The sequence below is a fragment of the Heterodontus francisci genome, chromosome 2, assembly GCF_036365525.1.
Source record: "Heterodontus francisci isolate sHetFra1 chromosome 2, sHetFra1.hap1, whole genome shotgun sequence".
Lineage (NCBI taxonomy): Eukaryota > Metazoa > Chordata > Chondrichthyes > Heterodontiformes > Heterodontidae > Heterodontus > Heterodontus francisci.
The window spans coordinates 116849538-116867417 of NC_090372.1; the positions used below are offsets into that span (position 1 = coordinate 116849538).

The 17880-nt window shown below is 42.8% G+C and overlaps 1 protein-coding gene across 2 annotated transcripts in view; it reads left to right on the top strand.

Moving 5' to 3' along the window:
• LOC137346436 (serum paraoxonase/arylesterase 2-like) overlaps positions 1 to 17880 on the top strand; it is a 69621-nt gene that overhangs the window by 26342 nt on the left and 25399 nt on the right. For both annotated transcript variants that reach the window (XM_068009889.1, XM_068009897.1), the window contains 2 exons: positions 4316 to 4442; positions 12018 to 12218. In XM_068009889.1, coding sequence (XP_067865990.1) covers positions 4316 to 4442; positions 12018 to 12218 — 328 coding nt within the window. The remainder of the gene's footprint in view (positions 1 to 4315; positions 4443 to 12017; positions 12219 to 17880) is intronic.

A 17880-nucleotide genomic window follows, 5' to 3' on the forward strand; every position in this document is an offset into this window, starting at 1 on the left:
AATTTGCTTGAACTAAAGTCATAGAAATCCAGTCAGCTTTGTTTGACTTTTTTTTTTAGTAAAAGCATCCTGTGAAGTTGTACTGTTATGACATGTGTTTAGATATGGTTTTGCCATTATAAACATATGTAGATTTTCAATCCAATCCATTTTGTTTCTTCTCTGTCTACCCATTGCTGGTATCCTAAATCTGGATATCTTCTGAAAATCCATATACACTGCACCTTCCCTCCCTCATAAGGTCAGAAGTGGGGATGTTCACTGATTTTACAATGTTCAGTACCATTCGCAACTCCTCAGATACTGTTCGTGTCCATATGCAGTAAGACCTTGAGATTAGTGGCAAGTAAGATTTGTGCCATGCAATTGCCAGGCACTGCGATCTCCAATAAGAGAAAATCCAACCATCCTTCTTTGACATTCAACAGCATTACCATTGCTGAATTCCCCCACTATCAACACCAATCTTGGGCATCGCTGGCAAGGCCAGCATTTCTTTCCCATCCCTAATTACACTTGAGAAGGTGGTGGTGAGCTGCTGCCTTGAACCACTGCAGTCCATCTGGTGTGCATACACCCACAGTGATGTTAGGGAGTGATTTCCAGGATGTTGATCCAGCGTTAGTGAAGGAACGGCAATAAATCTCCAAGTCAGGATGGTATGTGACTTGGAAGGGAGCTTGCAGGTGTTGGTGTTCCCGTACGTCTGCTGCCCTTGTTCTTCTAGGTGGAAGAAGTCATCGCGGGTTTGAAAGGTGCTGTTTAAGGAGGTGCGGTGAGTTGCTGCAGTGCATCTTGTATATGGTACACTCTGCTGCCACTGTGCACTGGTGGTGGAGAGAGCGATGGATGGGGTGCCTATCAAGCGGGCTGCTTTGTCCTTACTCTCCAGGCAAGTGGAGAGTATTCCATCACACTCCTGGCTTATGCCTTGTAGATGGTGGACAGGATTTGGGGCGTCAGGAGATGAGTTACTCACCCCAGAATTCCCAGTCTCTGACCTGCTCTTGCAGTGACAGTATTTATATGGATGATCCAGTTCAATTTCTGGTCAATGGTAACCCCCAGGATGTTGATAGTGGGGGATTTAGTGATGGTGATGCTGTTGAATGTCAAGGGGGGATGGTTGAATTCTCTCTTATTGGATATCGTCATTGCCTGGCACTTGTGTGGCACGAATGTTGCTTGCCACTTATCTGTCTAGGTCTTGCTGCATATGGACACAATCTGCTTCAGTATCTGAGGAGTCATGAATGGTGCTGAACATTGTGCAATCATCAGCGAATGTCCCCACTTCTGACTTTATGATGGAGGAAGGTCATTGATGAAGCAGCTGAAGATAGTTGGGCCTAGGACACTACCTTGAGGAACTCCTGGAACAATGTCCTGGAGCTGAGATGATTGACCTCCAACAACCACAACCATCTTCCTTTGTGCTCGGTATGACTCCACCCAGTGGAGAGTTTTTCCCTTGATTCCTATTGACTTCAGTTTGGCTAGGGCTCCTTGTTGTTGCACTCGGTCAAATGTTGTCTTGATATCCAGAGCAATCACTCTCTCTTCACCTCACCTCTTGAGTTCAGCTCTTTTGCGAAGTGGCCCTGGTGGAACCCAAACTGAGCATCAGTAAGCAGGTTATTGTTGAGTAAGTGGCACTTGATAGCCCTGTTGACGACACCTTCCATCACTTTGCTGATGATCGAGAGTAGACTGATGGGACGGTATATTGGCCGGATTCGATTTGTCCTTTTTTGTGGACAGGACCTACCTGGGCAATTTTGCCCAGTGTTGTAGTTGTACTGGAACAGCTTGGCTAGGGACATGGCTAGTTCTGGAGCTCTACAGCTGGGATGTTGTCAGGACCCATAGCCTTTGCTGTATCCAGTGCCTTCAGCTGTTTCTATTGCGTGGAATGAATCGAATTGGCTGAACTCTGGCATCCTGTGTTTCTGGGGACCTGAAGGAGGCTGAGGGGGAATCATCTATTCGGCATTTCTGGCTGAAGATTGTTGCAAATGTATCAGCCTTATCTTTTGCACTGATGTACTGGGCTCCCCCATCATTTGAGGATGGGAGATATTTTGTGGAACCTTTGTCTGTTAGTTGTTTAATTGTCCACCATTGATGAGGACTACAGAGCTTTGATCTGATCCGTTGGTTGTGGGATCGCTTAGCTCTGTCTATCGCATGCTGCTTCCACTGTTTGGTACGCATGTAGTCCTGTGCAGCTTCACAAGGTTGACACTTCATTTTGAGGTATGCTTGGTGTTGCTCCTGGCATGCTCTCCTATGCTGCTCATTGAACCAGGGTTGGTCCCCTGGCTTGATAGTAATGGTAGAGTGTGGGATATGGCAGGCCATGAGGTTACAGATTCTGGTTGAATATAATTCTGCTGCTGCTGCTTACGGTCCACAGCACCTCATGGATGCCCAGTTTTGAGCTGCCAGATCTGTTCTGCGTCTGTCCTATTTAGCATAGTGGTAGTGCCACACAACATAGAGGGTATCCTCAGTGTAAAGATGGGACTTGGTTTTCACAAGGATTGTGCGGTGGTCACTCCTACCAATACTATCATAGATGCATTTGCAATAGGTAGATTGGTGAGGACAAGATCTAGTAGGTGGTTCCCTCACCACCTGCCGCAGGCCCAGTCTGGCAGCTATGTCCTGCAGGACTCTGCCAACTCGGTGTGTAGTGGTGCTATTGAGCCACTCTTGGTGATGGACATTGAAGTTCCCCACACACTGCACGTCTTTGATCTGTTCAGTTGATCACTTTGAAAAATCTCGTTAGTCATGACTTTCCTGTTAACTGATTTATGCTGGCTGTCCTTGATTAACCTCCATACTTTTAAATGTTTCTATCTTTGTAATTTGAAATGAAGGTTTCTTAATTTAAGATGTTCAACTTGCTGGTCTATAGTTACCAGATTAATCCATTTCCATCATCTTGAGAAAATATTTTACATAGTTACTCTCCATTCCATCGCAAAATTTTAGTACTTAAGAATTGAATAATTCAGGCCTGAGCATCTGCTATCTCCTCTCTGACTTAATCTAGGGTACATACCATCAAGGACTAGTGACTTGTCTACCTTGGGTTTTTTTTCAGAACCAATTCTTCTACTGTTTCCAACAATTGTTCTATCTCTTCCTTGTGCTCATTTGCACTTCCATTTGTTAAAAACCAATTCCTCACCATACTTTTATCCTCCACAATTCGATTTCCCCCGACGTGTTACGACTGAGGTTGGAGGAGTACAGCGTCTCCCTCTAGTCCCACTGGTCACAACATGTATTTCAGAATATTTTAACCAGTTATGGATATGGCCGATTATATACTTTTATTTATCCATTTTTAGAATACAAATCCACCAACCAGATTTCTTCACTAAACGTCAGAATTGCTAACTTATTATAAAACTAGACTCATTCAATAAAGATGCAAAGTTTATTAATGCACAGGTTGAAACATGAAAGTATAAATATATTCCCTTCTAAATAACCCAGCACACACACACCGGTTAAAGAAAAATAAAGAAGCTTTCTCTGCAGAGATCAACTTTACAAAAACAAAAAATACTTTGGCCAAATACTTGTTAACTCTTGAAGAAAAAAAGATAAGATATGAAATGTTCCAGGTGACATTTGGTCTAGCATCTGTGTACATGTAGACAGCTGTCACTGGAATCTTTTCAGAAGCAACATGCTCAGATGTTGAGGAGTAGTCTTGCAGGATTTTTGGGAGAATTACTGCATCAGTGGATTCAGCTATCACACTGGGTTCTCCAGAAGATTTTTCAACACAGGTGGCAAAGAATGAGTTGGGTGGCTTCTCTCTCTCAGCAGGATACACACCAACTGCCCATTCAAACAGTGCAGAAACAAAACAAAACTTGACCACCATAAATCTAGACATGTGACTTCTCTGTAAACAACTCCAAATAGTTCCATGGTCCATAAGACTCCAGCTGTTTACTTAGCTTAAGACATGTGACTTCCAATAAGTGTTTTTAAACAAAGTCCCAAGTGTCCTTCCAGTGACCCTTTTCAAAAAAAAAAAAGTCCTGCATCTCAGGTATTTTCCACAGTCTTTTAAACACAAGTCCTCAAAAATAGATTAATCTGGGAAGCGTGTTCATGACACATGGTATATTGTATCAAAGTATCATGCAGTGTTTAGAATTCTGAAATTAAACACATACCAATCAGAATTTTAATCATTTTTGTACAACACCCAAATTCTGTCAATATATTTAACGCCTGTGTTCTTCGCTTTACATGGACTCACTAATGCTGTTTCCTTTATTTCTAGATGGTACTGTGTATGTTTTTGTTGTGAATCATCCACGGTATACCAGCACAGTGGAGATCTTTAAGTTTGAAGAGGAACAAAATAGTCTGATTCATTTAAAGACCATCCAGCACGAACTGTTACACAGGTACAACATGAGAGCCTGAAGCTATCTGGTGCTGAATGACAGGCAATTTGATGTGAAGAGAAATTTAAAAAAATGAATGAATCAAAAATTTGCTTAAACAGAAATAATTAAACACATCCAACCATGTAGGCTAATAGTGACAGAAATGTATGAATCATCTAAGTGTTTTGAAGGAGGATGTACAGCCCTCATGGGGGTGGGGGAGACATTAGCGACATATCCTAAATCAATGACCATTATAAATGATTTTTTAATTTGAAGGTAATGGGTACATTGTTCTGTCCACTTGCATATCTTGTCCAATTCATTCTGTAGTTTCTCAGCTGCCTCCTGATTCCACTGCCCCTCCTGGTTTTATATCATCTGCAAATTTGACTACTTGGCAATAATTTCTGAATCCAGGTCATATTGATATAAAATCAGAAACTGTCGCGGATCTAGTACATATCCTGCTCCAAAATTGCTTCTCACACTGGTGTAACTCCTCATGAATACTTGTTTGCTATCCTTCAGCTCACTTCTTATCCATTCTCAGAGTTTACCCTGAATACTCCAACTTCCGATTTCAATTAATGGCCATTTGTGCACAACTTTATCGAGAGTGTTTTGGGAGCTGCAGTAAACCATACCCTTAGGGCTTCCCACAGTCCACATGAATTGTCTTTCTCAAAGTTGGAAATTTAGTCAGGCAGCATCTTCCCTTTCTGAATTGTACTGACTGCTGTTTAAAAATTTTATTGTTTTGATTACTCCTGATAATCAGAGATGTTCAGAGAGAGATACAGCACTGAAACAGGCCCTTCAGCCCACCGAGTCTGTGCTGACCAACAACCACCCATTTATACTAATCCTACATTAATCCCATGTTCCCTACCACATCCCCACAATTCTCCTACCACCTACCTACACTAGGGGCAATTTACAATGGCCAATTTACCTATCAACCTGCAAGTCTTTGGCTGTGGGAGGAAACCGGAGCACCCGACGGAAACCCACGCTGTCACAGGGAGAACTTGCAAACTCCACACAGGCAGTACCCAGAACCGAACCCGGGTTGTTGGAGCTGTGAGGTTGCGGTGCTAACCACCGCGCCACTGTTCCGCCCTATCAGTTCTATGATTTTGCTTGTAACAGACGTAAGATCAATGGGTCTGTAGTTGTCTGTTTTGTCACACGTTTTGAATATGGGCCCTCATTAGTCTGTTTCCAATTTTGTATTTCCAAATGTCCATGGTCTCCTTCAATGATAGCCAGTGCCTCACGGGTATCCTATTTAGTCCCTCACAGCATTCTAGGATAAATACTGTGAAGACTTATTTGGCTTGAACCCATTAAGCCTGTCTAGAACTTCCATTTCATTTATAATGATCATTGATTTAGGATATGTCGCTAATGTCTCCCCCACCCCCACCCCCTCCCCCATGCACCCCCCCCTCAACCTCCCACCGAATACTTGGGGAAAGTTGTCATTCAGAATATTTGCTACATTATGCTCGTCCTCAATTTCAAGCCTGTATGTGGTTTTTAATATTTACTCTGTAGATGTTATGTCCTGAGAATTTCAGCTGCAATGCTTAGCTTCAGCTGCAATGCCTTTTTATAGGCCTGCCTTTGCCCTTTTGATCACATATTAACTTCTAACCAAATCTGTGATTAAAACTGTCTAGAGATGTGTATCACACTAACACTGAATAGATGAGTTTACAGGCTGGATCTATTTTGATGTTGATACGAGCACTTCAGAATGATGAACTTCAAGAGAGTGGATTTTCATTTTGGTTTACCTGTGGCACTTTCAGGAAAAGAACATGTTATTTGGCAGTGCATTTTCTGAAAATGTGAGATAATGGAAACAATAATTTTGCATAACCATATATGGTGGTAATTGATTATTGGAAAGACCACTTTAAATTGATTCACTGTCAGATTGTTGATCAATACACAATGCTAGGTAGGAGGATATGCCTTCCATGCCTATACTTCACGCAAGTTCCTAATGTTCCTGGGGTGTTGGAAGACATCTATAAGAGACTGTCCAGATAAGTTACAGAACAAGAGTAGAGGTCTTGGATTAATGCACGTGCTTGCCCTCTGAGCAGGGGTATTTCATACATTTATTGGTATTGCTTTCTCAATTGTAATGGTATTAATCTCAAAACACATTTCTACAGCAACTCCCCATTTCTTGTATGCTGGTGTTTGGTGGGGGAATGTGAACTGAAACTACTAAAGAATGTGTGGGAAGACAAAAATTATACAAATGTTTTCATTATTTAAATATAGTCCTTCAGCCAAGTTGGAACAAAATTTATTAAAAGCAAATAGCAAGATTAACTAAGAAAATCGTCCTTACCTGCTTCACTCAAGTGTAATTCAGATAAAAATTGACACCAAGCTGGAGGAGATATTAGGAGAGGTGACTAAAAGCTTTGTCAGAGATAGATTTTACGGAAGACCTGGAGAGGTTTAAGGAGGGAATTCCCGGGATTACTGCCTAAATGGTTGAAGGCATAATAAGGTGGGGCAAAAGAAACGATGGATGTATGTGCAGCCTGAGTTGAAGAAATGCAGAGTTCTGAGTTGTAGGTGAAGGTTGCAGAGATGGGGAGGGATGAGGCCATGGAGAGATTTAAATACAAGGATGAGAATTTTAAAGGAGACGGGGAACTGATGTAGATTAGCGAGTACAGGAGTTCTCTACTGTCCTTCCCCATATAACTTTCTTAAGGCTATATCTTCTTTCCTCCCTCAGCCTCTCCACTGAACAACTTATCATCCTCTGATTTCAACCTCCATCTCAACTCATCATGCTCTCCTCACAGTTCACTGCCCTCTTATTCTCCCTAAATTTCTCCCTCTAGGTGAACTCCCCTAACCCATATTCACAGACGCCACCTTCACCTTGCCATCTCATGTGGTCTTGCTAGTTCCATCATGTCAATCAGAGATAAAGCCATCTCTGATCACTTCCATGTATCATTCTCCATCCACATCCCCCTATCTGCCCCTAGAAAAACTAATACCCAATTCACTTACAACTGCACTTTCAAAATTTCAACTCTTTAGTCTTTGGCCCTCCATTCGACACATTTCTGCAGCTACTGATTTGCTGAACCGCACCCTGGCCTCCACCTGTGATGCCCAAGTCCCCAGTAGAACCATTACTCTTTCACCCTGGCTGTTTCCCCAGTACAGCCCTCATCTCCGCTGCCTGAAGTCCAAGAGAAGCAGACTTATGGTGAACAACTGGATGGATCTGGCTGGACTGCCTAAAGCACCATCTGGTCCTGCTCTTGTCTGCTAAAACTGCTCATTATTCCAGGATCATCCTGAAATGTAAAGATAGCCCCCTGCTTTTCTGCACTGAAAACTATCTTCATAAACACTTGTCTCCTCCGCCCTCACTAACCGTAAGTACAAGCAGCTCATGGACGACTTTGTCACCTAAGATTGAGACCATCAAATCAGCTGCCTCTGCTGCGTCCCTCCCTTCCACTAGCCCATTGGGCCAAATTTCCTCTAAAGATCCCTCTGCCCTAGTCCTGAGCTCTCATCTTTCTCTAGTTTCTCTCCTATCTCCTCTCATGCCCTCTCTGAGCTTATCTTGTCTCTGAGACCCACTTCCTGTTCCCTTGACTCTACTCCCACTAAACTTCTGATCACCCAACTTCCCGCTTGTTAACACCCAGCTGTACTGAACCACCATCTCTCTCAACTCCTCCACTGTTGCTAAACTATCAGACTGCTTTTCCAATATTCAGTACAGGATGAGCAGAAATCTTCTCCAATTAAATATTGGAAAGTCCAAAGTCATTGTTTTTAATCCCTGTTCCAAACTGGTTCCCTGGATACTGATTCCATCCCTCTCCTTGGCAACTGTCTGAGATGAAACCAGTCTGTTGCAACTTTGGTGTCATATTTGACCCCGAGATGAGCTTCGTGCCGTCACTAAGACTGCCTATTTCCACCTTGTAACATCGTTTGATTTCACCACTGCCTCAGCTAATGCTGAAGCCCTGATTTATGTTGTTACCACTAGACTTAACTAACTATTCCACATACTCCTGACTGATCTCCCATATTCCACCCTCCGTAAACTTGAGGTCATCCAGAGCTCTGCTGCCTGTGTCCTGTTCACCTATTACCTCTGTGCTTGCTGACCTATATTGGCTTCCAATTCAACAACGCCTTGATTTTAAAATTTTCATCCTTTTGTCTTCAAACCCCTCCATAACCTTCCCACTCCCTATCTCCGTAATCTCCTCCAACTCCACAACTCTCTGATACCTGGGCTCATCTAATTCTGGTCTCTTGAGCATCCTCGATTTTAATCACTCCACCATTGGTGTCTGCACCTTCAGTTGCCAAGGCCTTAAACTCTGGAATTCCCTCCCTATGCCTCTCTACCTCGAATTCCTCCTTTAAGATACTCATTAAAACCTACCTCTTTGTGACCAAGATTTTGGTCATCTGACCTAATATCTCCTTATGTGGCTCAGTGTCATATTTGTTTTATAAAGTTGTTGTGAAGCACCTTGGGATATTATATTTACCTAGCACCTTTAACATAACAACAGTTGCTGTGATGGATGAGTGGGACCTGGTATGGGGGCAGCAGAGTTTTGAATGAGCTGATGCTTATGGATGGTGGAAGATGCGAATAGTCAAATCTGGAGGGGACAAAGGGATGGCTGAGGGTTTTAGCAGATAGACTTGGGTAGGGACAGAGACAGACAATATTGTAGACATAGAAGTAGTTGGTCTGTCCAGTGGATAGAATATTGAGTCAGAACCTCAACTTGGGGTCACATGGGATATTGATGTTGTGAACAGTAGTCTTCAAATTGTGTTAAGTGCTTGGGAGGGGGATAATATGGAGTTTGTGGTAGGAGCTGAAGATGATGGCTTCAGACTCCTAGTGTTTAACTGGAGGGAATTGAAACTCACCTACAACTGGATTTCAGACAAGGCAGAATAGTCCGGAGTCAGGAGAGGTGGAGCAGGATGTAGTCAGTGTCTGTGCAGAACCTGATGCTATGTCTTCAGATGTCACTGAGTCACAAGGGGCAAAGAAACCACAGAGATCTTTGGCATAAAAAAGGTAATAGTGTGGGATGAGAAAAGAAACAATTGCTGGAGATGCTCTGGTTGCAATTTGAATAGGAAGAGTGGAACCAAGTGAAGGCAATTAGGATAATGGCAGAGAGGCATTCAGGTTTGCATAAACAAGGGGAGATAAAGCATCATTGTCATGGAAGATGCCATTTGTGACTTTGTTTGATTAGGACAGTTTCAATGCGATGGGCAGAAACTGGAGACAGTCAATCATGGCCCTGCAGGAAAGATGGCTGCACTTTTGGAAGGTGACAACACATTCAAAGACTTTGCAGAGGAAAGGTTGAAGAAGGGATGATAATTAGGAAGGGTGGGGGATATATTTTTTAGAATGAGGATAATGACAGTAGTTTTGAAAAAGTGGGTAGTTCCTGAGTAGAAGGAACCATTTACAATGTCAGTTAATATTGGGGGTCAGGAAGGAACGTTGGTGGTCAGCAGTTTAATGCAAATGGGTTGAAAGATCAGGAGCTAGGTCTCGTGGACAAGATGAGCTCTTGAGAGAGCATCAGAGGAGATGGGAGGGAAACTAAAATCTTGAAGTAATTGAAGGAGGTTGAAAGAGAAAAAAATCTTCACAAAGTTGAAATTTATAGCATACATGTTTCCTGCTTTCACCTTCAATATTGTGTTTCATTTCCTTGCCTGCCTTTGGACTCTGCCAACTTCCTCATTTCAGAAAAAAACTCTAGTATGGGTAAAGTATCCAGAAAATGAATAGAGCTAAACAATGTGTACAGTGTGCTCTACCCCACCTATACAAACTGAGGATTAAATATATTCTCTTAAATAGGATGTACAGTAAGCTACTATTGCATTTGCTGTGGAAGAAAGTTCAGTTTCTGCCTCCTTATATCTGTACCTTTTTAAAGATTTTTTTTTAACTTTTTCTAATATTTGTTGACAATTCTTTAATTCAAAGATCAAATGAAACGTGTTGTTTGTCACTAACTGGGGCGTAAACCAATTGGGCAAAAACAAAATACTGTGGATGCTGGAAATCTGAAATAAAACAACATGCTCGAAGTGACTCAGCAGATCAGGCCATATTTGTGAAGAGACAAAGTTGATGTTTCAAGTTGATGACCTTGTATTTCTAACTTCATTCAGTTCTGATGAATAGGTTTTAAGCAAGTACAAGGGCAGGGAGGGGAGGATCATTAACCAAGGATTCACCTCCACTGTGGTTGACGGGTCCCTCGATTTGTGTCCGTCCCATTTTCCACGCATACTCTCGCCCTACCCCACCATCCCAGAATCATGATAGAGTTCTCCTAGTCCTCCCCTCCCCACCAACCTCCATGTTCAATGGATCATTTTCTACCACCTCCAGTGTGATGCCAATCACATCTTACCCTCCCCTTTCAGCATTCTCCGCAACACCCTGGTCCACTGTTCAATCGCTGCCTCCTTTCCCACTGCACCTTCACTTGCAAGCACAGAAGATACAACATCTGCCCTGTTCCCTCCTCTGTTCCTACCGTCCAGGTCCCCAAGCATTCCTTCCAGGTGAAATGTGTACCACTTGAAATTTAGTGCACTGGATTTGCTGCTCCTAATGATGCAGTCTCCTTTACCTTGGAGACAAAATGTAAATTGGGTGATTGCTTTGCAACACACCTCCATTCAGTCAGCAAGCTTCCAGCCGCTTTTCATTTTAATTCTCTGTGCTCTCCCACTCTGACCTCTCTTGTTCTCTGCTTTCTATGCTGTTTGAATGAAACTCGAGAAACAACATCTCTATCTTTCGGCTCGGCACTTTACAGCCTTCTGGACTCAACATTTTGAGTTCAATAATTTCAGATCATAACCACTACTCCCCTTTTTTTTTGGACAGCAGTTATTGGTTATGATTCTTTGTCATTTTCAGTTCTTCTGGGCCCAAGTTTGTTTGTTCTCCCATTAGCACCCCATTTTACCTTGAATCTCATCATGTCATTTAATCTCTCCTGCATTCCACCCCATGACAAACCTTCCATTTTAGTTCTGCCCTTGCCTCACCTCTCTACTTGTTTAAAATCTGTTACATTTCTAACTTCTTTCAGTTTCGATGAAAGGTCATTTGGCCTGAAACATTAACTGTTTCTCTTTCCAAAGATGCTGCCTGACCTGAGTATCTCCGCATTTTCTGTTTTTATTAGTAAAGCAATTGGGCATCATTTTAGCACTTTGACCTGAAGAGAAGTAAGCCTATAAATGCTGAGCTCCAATAGCACTTAAAACGTCAAAGCAAACTGTTCTATACTCTGCCCCGTTTACAAGCATTATAGTTCTCCTTACAGTAAGTTTGTGTGCAATGGTGCAAAAAGATATATCCTGTCACTACAATTTAGGCATTTTTGATATTTTGTTCTTTGCAGATTAACACCCAAAAATAGTGCGAAACCAATTGGGGTACAACTAAAAGAATGTAATTTGTTCCCAGTTTTATAAATGCATTTCTTTATTTTTCACTTCTAGTGTGAATGATATTGTAGCAGTAAGCTCTGACAGTTTCTATGCCACCAATGACCACTACTTTTCTCATCAACACCTGAAGATCTGGGAGCTTGTTCTTGGCTTGTCGTGGTGCAATGTTGTTTACTACAGTCCCTCTGAGGTGAAAGAAGTGGCAACAGGATTTAAAGTGGCCAATGGGATTAATGTTTCCCCTGATCGAAGGTACGTTCTGACAGTTTTATTTGTTAACGACTGACTGTGATCAAGGGAATTTTTTGTAACAATCATTATTTTATACACCTACGTGGAGCAAGAGTGCTATAGTTCTTCATTGAGAGTTTACCCAATCACTTAATACTTTCTGTCTGCCCTTTTTTTCTAAAATTGCTAAATAATTGTTATCCTGGCACTAGAAATTATTCCAGCATGCAGTTGCAGCAACTATTTCTCTGACCTGTTACTTTGCTCCGATTAAGGAGTGCTGAAAGAGGAGATTTTGCCTGAATTAGGTGTAGACAGAGTGTGAAAGTGGGAATTTGGTTCATGTGGGAATTCGGTGTTAAGGGGAAAGAGGTGCTCCTTTTTTCAGCCCCCAGTAGTTCTAGACGGCACACGTTGCTTCCCAGAAATAGAGGGTAACCTAGAGACAGCAGCTAGAGTTTGAAGAGCTGGGGTTGAGTCGGTGGGTTCAGAGCATTCCAAAGAAAATTGACGTGTGACATTACATCAAAGATGATATGCAGTTGGTGAACATTTTCTCTTTCTCTTATCTAAACTACGGAATGTTAATTGAGGTCAGTATAACATTACTTGAAATAATCTTCTGAAACTCGGATAATTTATTAAGGTTTTATTCGTAAGCTTTACTAGCAGTAGTAAAACTTATTAGTAGTGGGGTTTATTAATTGTAAGTTAACTAAGAAGAATAAATTAATTAACAATAATAAAGATGGCAAGACAGATGATGTGTTGTGGCTGCAGAATATGGGAGCTCCCAGACACAAGTGTGATCCAGAGCAAACACGTCTGCAGTAAGTGTCTGCTGCTTGAGGAACTTCAGCTCCGGATCATTGACACTGCAATGCATCAGGGAGGGGGAGAATTACCTGAACAATTTGGTGGTTGAAATAAAAATGCACTAAGAGTCACTCCTACTGACCAGTTATTCAAACTTCTTCATTTTGAAGACTGCACCGAGATGGTGATGAAATGTCCTCATTATTAACTGTTAATCACAGTAATCAATTCTCATTTCTTTCAAACTTGGCGATTGTTTACCTAGATGGATATCTGGGAAGTAATCAACTATAGTGCCCTGAGTCTTTGTGTATTCTCGCCTTCCCTATTCCAAGACACAAGGCAGGAGAAATCTTCCCAATTCTGATGAAGGGACATCGACCTGCACCATTAACTCTGCTTCTCTCTCCATAGATGCTCCCAGCCCTGCTGAGTATTTCCAGCACTTTGTTTTTATTGCAGTTCCAGTGTCCATTTTAATGTAGCTAAATGTTGAGCTGCAAATTCCCTTAAAGAAATAAAGCAAGCTTTTTCAATAACAAGAAAACACCAATCTCCTACCTGTCACAAACATACCACATGTTAATCATTCTGGCCAGTTGCTTCCCTTCCCATCATTTTATTCTGCTCCATTTAATTGCTATATTTCGGCTTTATAACACTCCTGTTCCAAACAGGAGATTCTTCCTTCACTTTAAAAAAAAAAGTGACGTAAGTTACGTTGGAGTCTAGTCCACATATCGAGAATCATAGAATGATGCAACACAGGGCATTCAGCCCATTGTGCTTGTGCCAGCTTTTCTAAAGAGCTGTCCAGTTAGTCCCACTCACTTGCTGTTTTTTCAATGTCTGCAAATTTTTCCCCATGTATTTATCCAATTTCCTCTGAAAGTAGTTATTGAATTTGATTCCATCACCCTTTTAGGCAGCATTCCAGATCATCGTAACAGTGTATATTCCTTTTTATCTTCTCCAAACCCCCTGCCCCCCCACCTCATGTTGCCTCTGGTTCCTTTGCCATCAGAATCTGTGTTCTTTGCTTATTGACCCTTCTGCAAGTTTCTCCTTATTTAATCTATTAAAACCTTTAATGAATTTGAACCGATGTCAAATTTCCCCTAACCCTTCTCTGTTTGAAGGAGAACAACTCCAGTTTCTCCATATAACTGAAGTCCCTTGTTCCTTTCTAGTACATCTCTTCTGCACCCTCTCTCTGGCTGTGGGATCCTTCTCACAGGCTTTCTGTAATGTTGGCTTGATCTCTCTGTCTCTTTCTCTCTCTGTCTCTCTGTCTTGCCCTCGCTTTGGTATATTTGGAGTATTGTGTGCAGTTTTGGTCTCCTTATCTGAGGAAGGATGTTCTTGCCATGGAGGGAGCGCAAAAAAGATTTACTAGGTTGATTCCTGGGATGGCAGGACTGTCGTATGAGGAGGGATTGGGTTGACTAGGCCTATATTCACTAGAGTTTAGAAGAATGAGAGGGGATCTCATTGAAACCTATAAAATTCTAACAGGACTAGACAGGCTAGATTTGGGGAGGATGTTCCCGATGGCTGGGGAGTCCAGAACCAGGGGTCACAGTCTCAGGATACGGGGTATGCCATTTAGAACCGAGATGAGGAAATTTCTTCACTCAGAGGATGGTGAACCTGTGGAATTCTCTACCGCAGAAGCAGTGGAGGCCATGTCATGAAATATATTCAAGAAGGAGATAGATATATTTCTTAATGCCAAAGGGATCAAGGGATATGGGGAGAAAGTGGGAACAGGGGACTGAATTAGACGATCAGCCATGATCTTTTTTGAATGGCGGAGCAGGGCTGAATGGCCTACTCCTGCTCCTATTTTCTATGTTTCTGTGTTTTGTTGAGCTGTTTTTAGGTGTTCTTTTGCTACAGGCTTTAAAAGGTCTCTTGCGAAAGATGGATACGTAATTTAGCAGTGAGGTTTCCTCCGTTTGATCCAGGAAGTGTTCTTTAGTCAGTTTCAGGGGGGGCCTGTCATCTCGTGTCCAAAATCTAGTTCAAATGGGCTGAAACCTGTGGATTCATTTGGTGAATCTTTAGTAGCAAACCGGAAGAAAGCTATTCCTTTACCCCAGTCATGGGGGTAATCACAGCAATATGTCCTGATCATGGTTTACGGGTTTGATGGTTTCGTTCCAGAGTCCCTTGAGACTGTGGGTGGTATGCTGAAGATTTCAGCTGTGTTATACTTCTTGGAATGTTCAGGACATGGAATTAGTTCCTTGATTGGATAGAATTTCTTTGGACAAGCTGTATCACGCAAAGTTCCATCAGCCCCTTGACTACAGCTTTAGTGATCATTTTCCTTAAGGGTTTGGCTTCTGGGAATTGGGTGGCCATATCCATGATGGTTAATAGGTATTGATAGCCTGTCCTGGTTTTGGACAATCGATTGGAATTCTGCTGAAAGGTTCCTCGAAAGCAGGAATGGGGATTGGAACAGTTTTGATTGTAGGTTGTGATTTCCCAACAACCTGGCAGTTCTGATAAAAATTTAACCACGTCTTTGTGGATTTGCGGCCAGTAAAAGTGCTGGCTTATGCAGGCCTGGGTCTTTTTTTAACCAAATGCCCAGCTATAGGGATTTCATGGGAAATCCTCAATCTTCCTACGATATTTGGGGGAACGACAGTTTGGTGAACTACTGTCACTGTGCGGGTCCCCACTTCCCCATTAGGATTTCATTTTTTTAAATAGTAACACTCGGGCATTTTCTTTGCTTCTGTCTCAGAATGGGTTGTCTGGGTTATCCTTTTTAAATCCGGGTCTGTCTGCTGGGCTTCAATTAAGCAGGGCCTTTGTATACCTGGTTTATAAGACCTGTATTCTCAGCATCTATGGCTGTGAAACATGGGTGACTGACAGCTACCAGGAAAAGAAGCTCAATAATTTCCATCTTCGCTGTCTGCGGCACATTATGGGTATATCCTGGCAGGGAAAAATCACATGTAGCAGTCCTCTCAAAGGCAGAGCTCCCAAGTGTGTTGGCACTAATCAAACAGAAGCGGCTTCGGCGGATCGGACACGTCCGCAGGATGGAAGATGGTCGCATACCCAAGGACCTTCTATATGGTGAGGTAGCCAGAGCTAGACGAGCAGTGGGCTCCCAAAGCTCTGCTTCAAGGATGCTCGAAAGCATGACATGAAGGCCCTAAATGTCGACTATCACACCTGGGAGTCACTAGCTGGCAAAAGAGGAAAATGGCGACACATCCTGTGGACTGGTGTCCACTACCATGATGACCAGTTGCTACAGCAGCTTGGCAACGGATGCCAACGTCAAAAACAACAACTCACAGCATCACTTGGCAGCTTCACGTGCAGCACTTGTGGCAGAATCAGCCTCTCGGGGATTGACCTTCACAGCCATCAGCAAAGGTGCACCAAGAGAAGACACCCTACCTAAATGGATTGTTTGCTGCAGTGTCCATCAGCTTTCGTAGATGGAAGGATGCCAACCTCCCATTGTATACTTCCCTTAAATCTCCAAAAAAAATGTTTCAGCCAGCCAGACCTCTGAGTCATCTGACTGAGTTTCTGGCTCAGCAGGCTCTGTTGGAGCTAGCTTAGCCATGGATCAGGTTACTACACAGGCAGGAAAGATTCCAGGGACTTCCTCCTGTACTTGTGCTATCTCCCTGGCCTCATTTGGCTTGTCTAGGACCAGTGGAGCTGCTACCACTTTACCTCCAGCCAAATTATTGCCTAGCAGCAAATCTATTCTGGCCACAGGCAGACTAGGAACAATCCCTACTGTAACTGGTCCAGATATGAGGTCACACTGCAGGTGGACCTGGTACAAGGGCACTGACCTGTATCCTCCTTCAATGACTCTCACCAGAACTTTACTACTTTTCTTTGGTACCCTATGGTTCTATTTATAAAAATACAATTTTAAATGGTTTGATCTACTTGCACTTGCATTTTCAAGGAATTATATATTGGAATGCCTCAGCCACTCTTCAACACCTTTTAGATCTTGGGCTAACAATGATTAAGTCTTGCTTTTCTGAAATTTGAGTAATTGACTGTCCTCCAGTTGCTCAGTTATAGATCAATTTAGGGAATTCCTAAGTATATCAATCGGTTAAAGAATATTAATAAGGCATTCATGAGATGTGGGTGTCACTAGCAAGGCCAGCATTTATTGCCCATCCTAATTGCCCTTGCAAGTGCTGGCTAACCATCTTGAAGTGCTGCAGTCTGTGTGGTGTACGTACACCCACAGTGCTGTTCGGTCATGAGTTCCAGGATGTTGACAGTGTCTGTGAAGGAACGATGACCTATTTCCAAGTCAGGATGGTGGGTAACCTGGTCATATGTTCCCTTGTGCCTTCTGCACATCATTGTAAGTGGTAGAGATTGTGGGTTTGGGAGGTGCTGATGAAGCTCTGCTGGAGTGCATCCTGTAGATGGTACACATTGCAACCACATTGTAGCAGTACTGGAAGCAGTGAATATTTTAAGGTGGTGGATGGGGTGCTGATCAAGCGGGTTGCTTTGTCCTGGATGGTGTCGAGCTTCTTGTGTTGTTGGAGCTGCACCCATCCAGGCAAGTGGAGAGTATTCCATGACATTCCTGACTTGCGCCTTGTAGATGCAGAAAGGCATGTCGGGAGGTGGATCACTCGCAGCAGAATACCCAGCCTCTGACCTGCTTTTGTAGCCGCAGTATTTATATGCCTGGTCCAGTTAAATTTTTGGTTGATAATGGGGGATTCGGCAATGCTAGTGCCATTGAATGTCAAGGGGAGATGGTTAGACTCTTGTTGGAGATGATCGTTGCCTGACACTTGCGTGTTGCCAAGGTTGTGCTGCATGCAGGCACAGATTGCTTCAT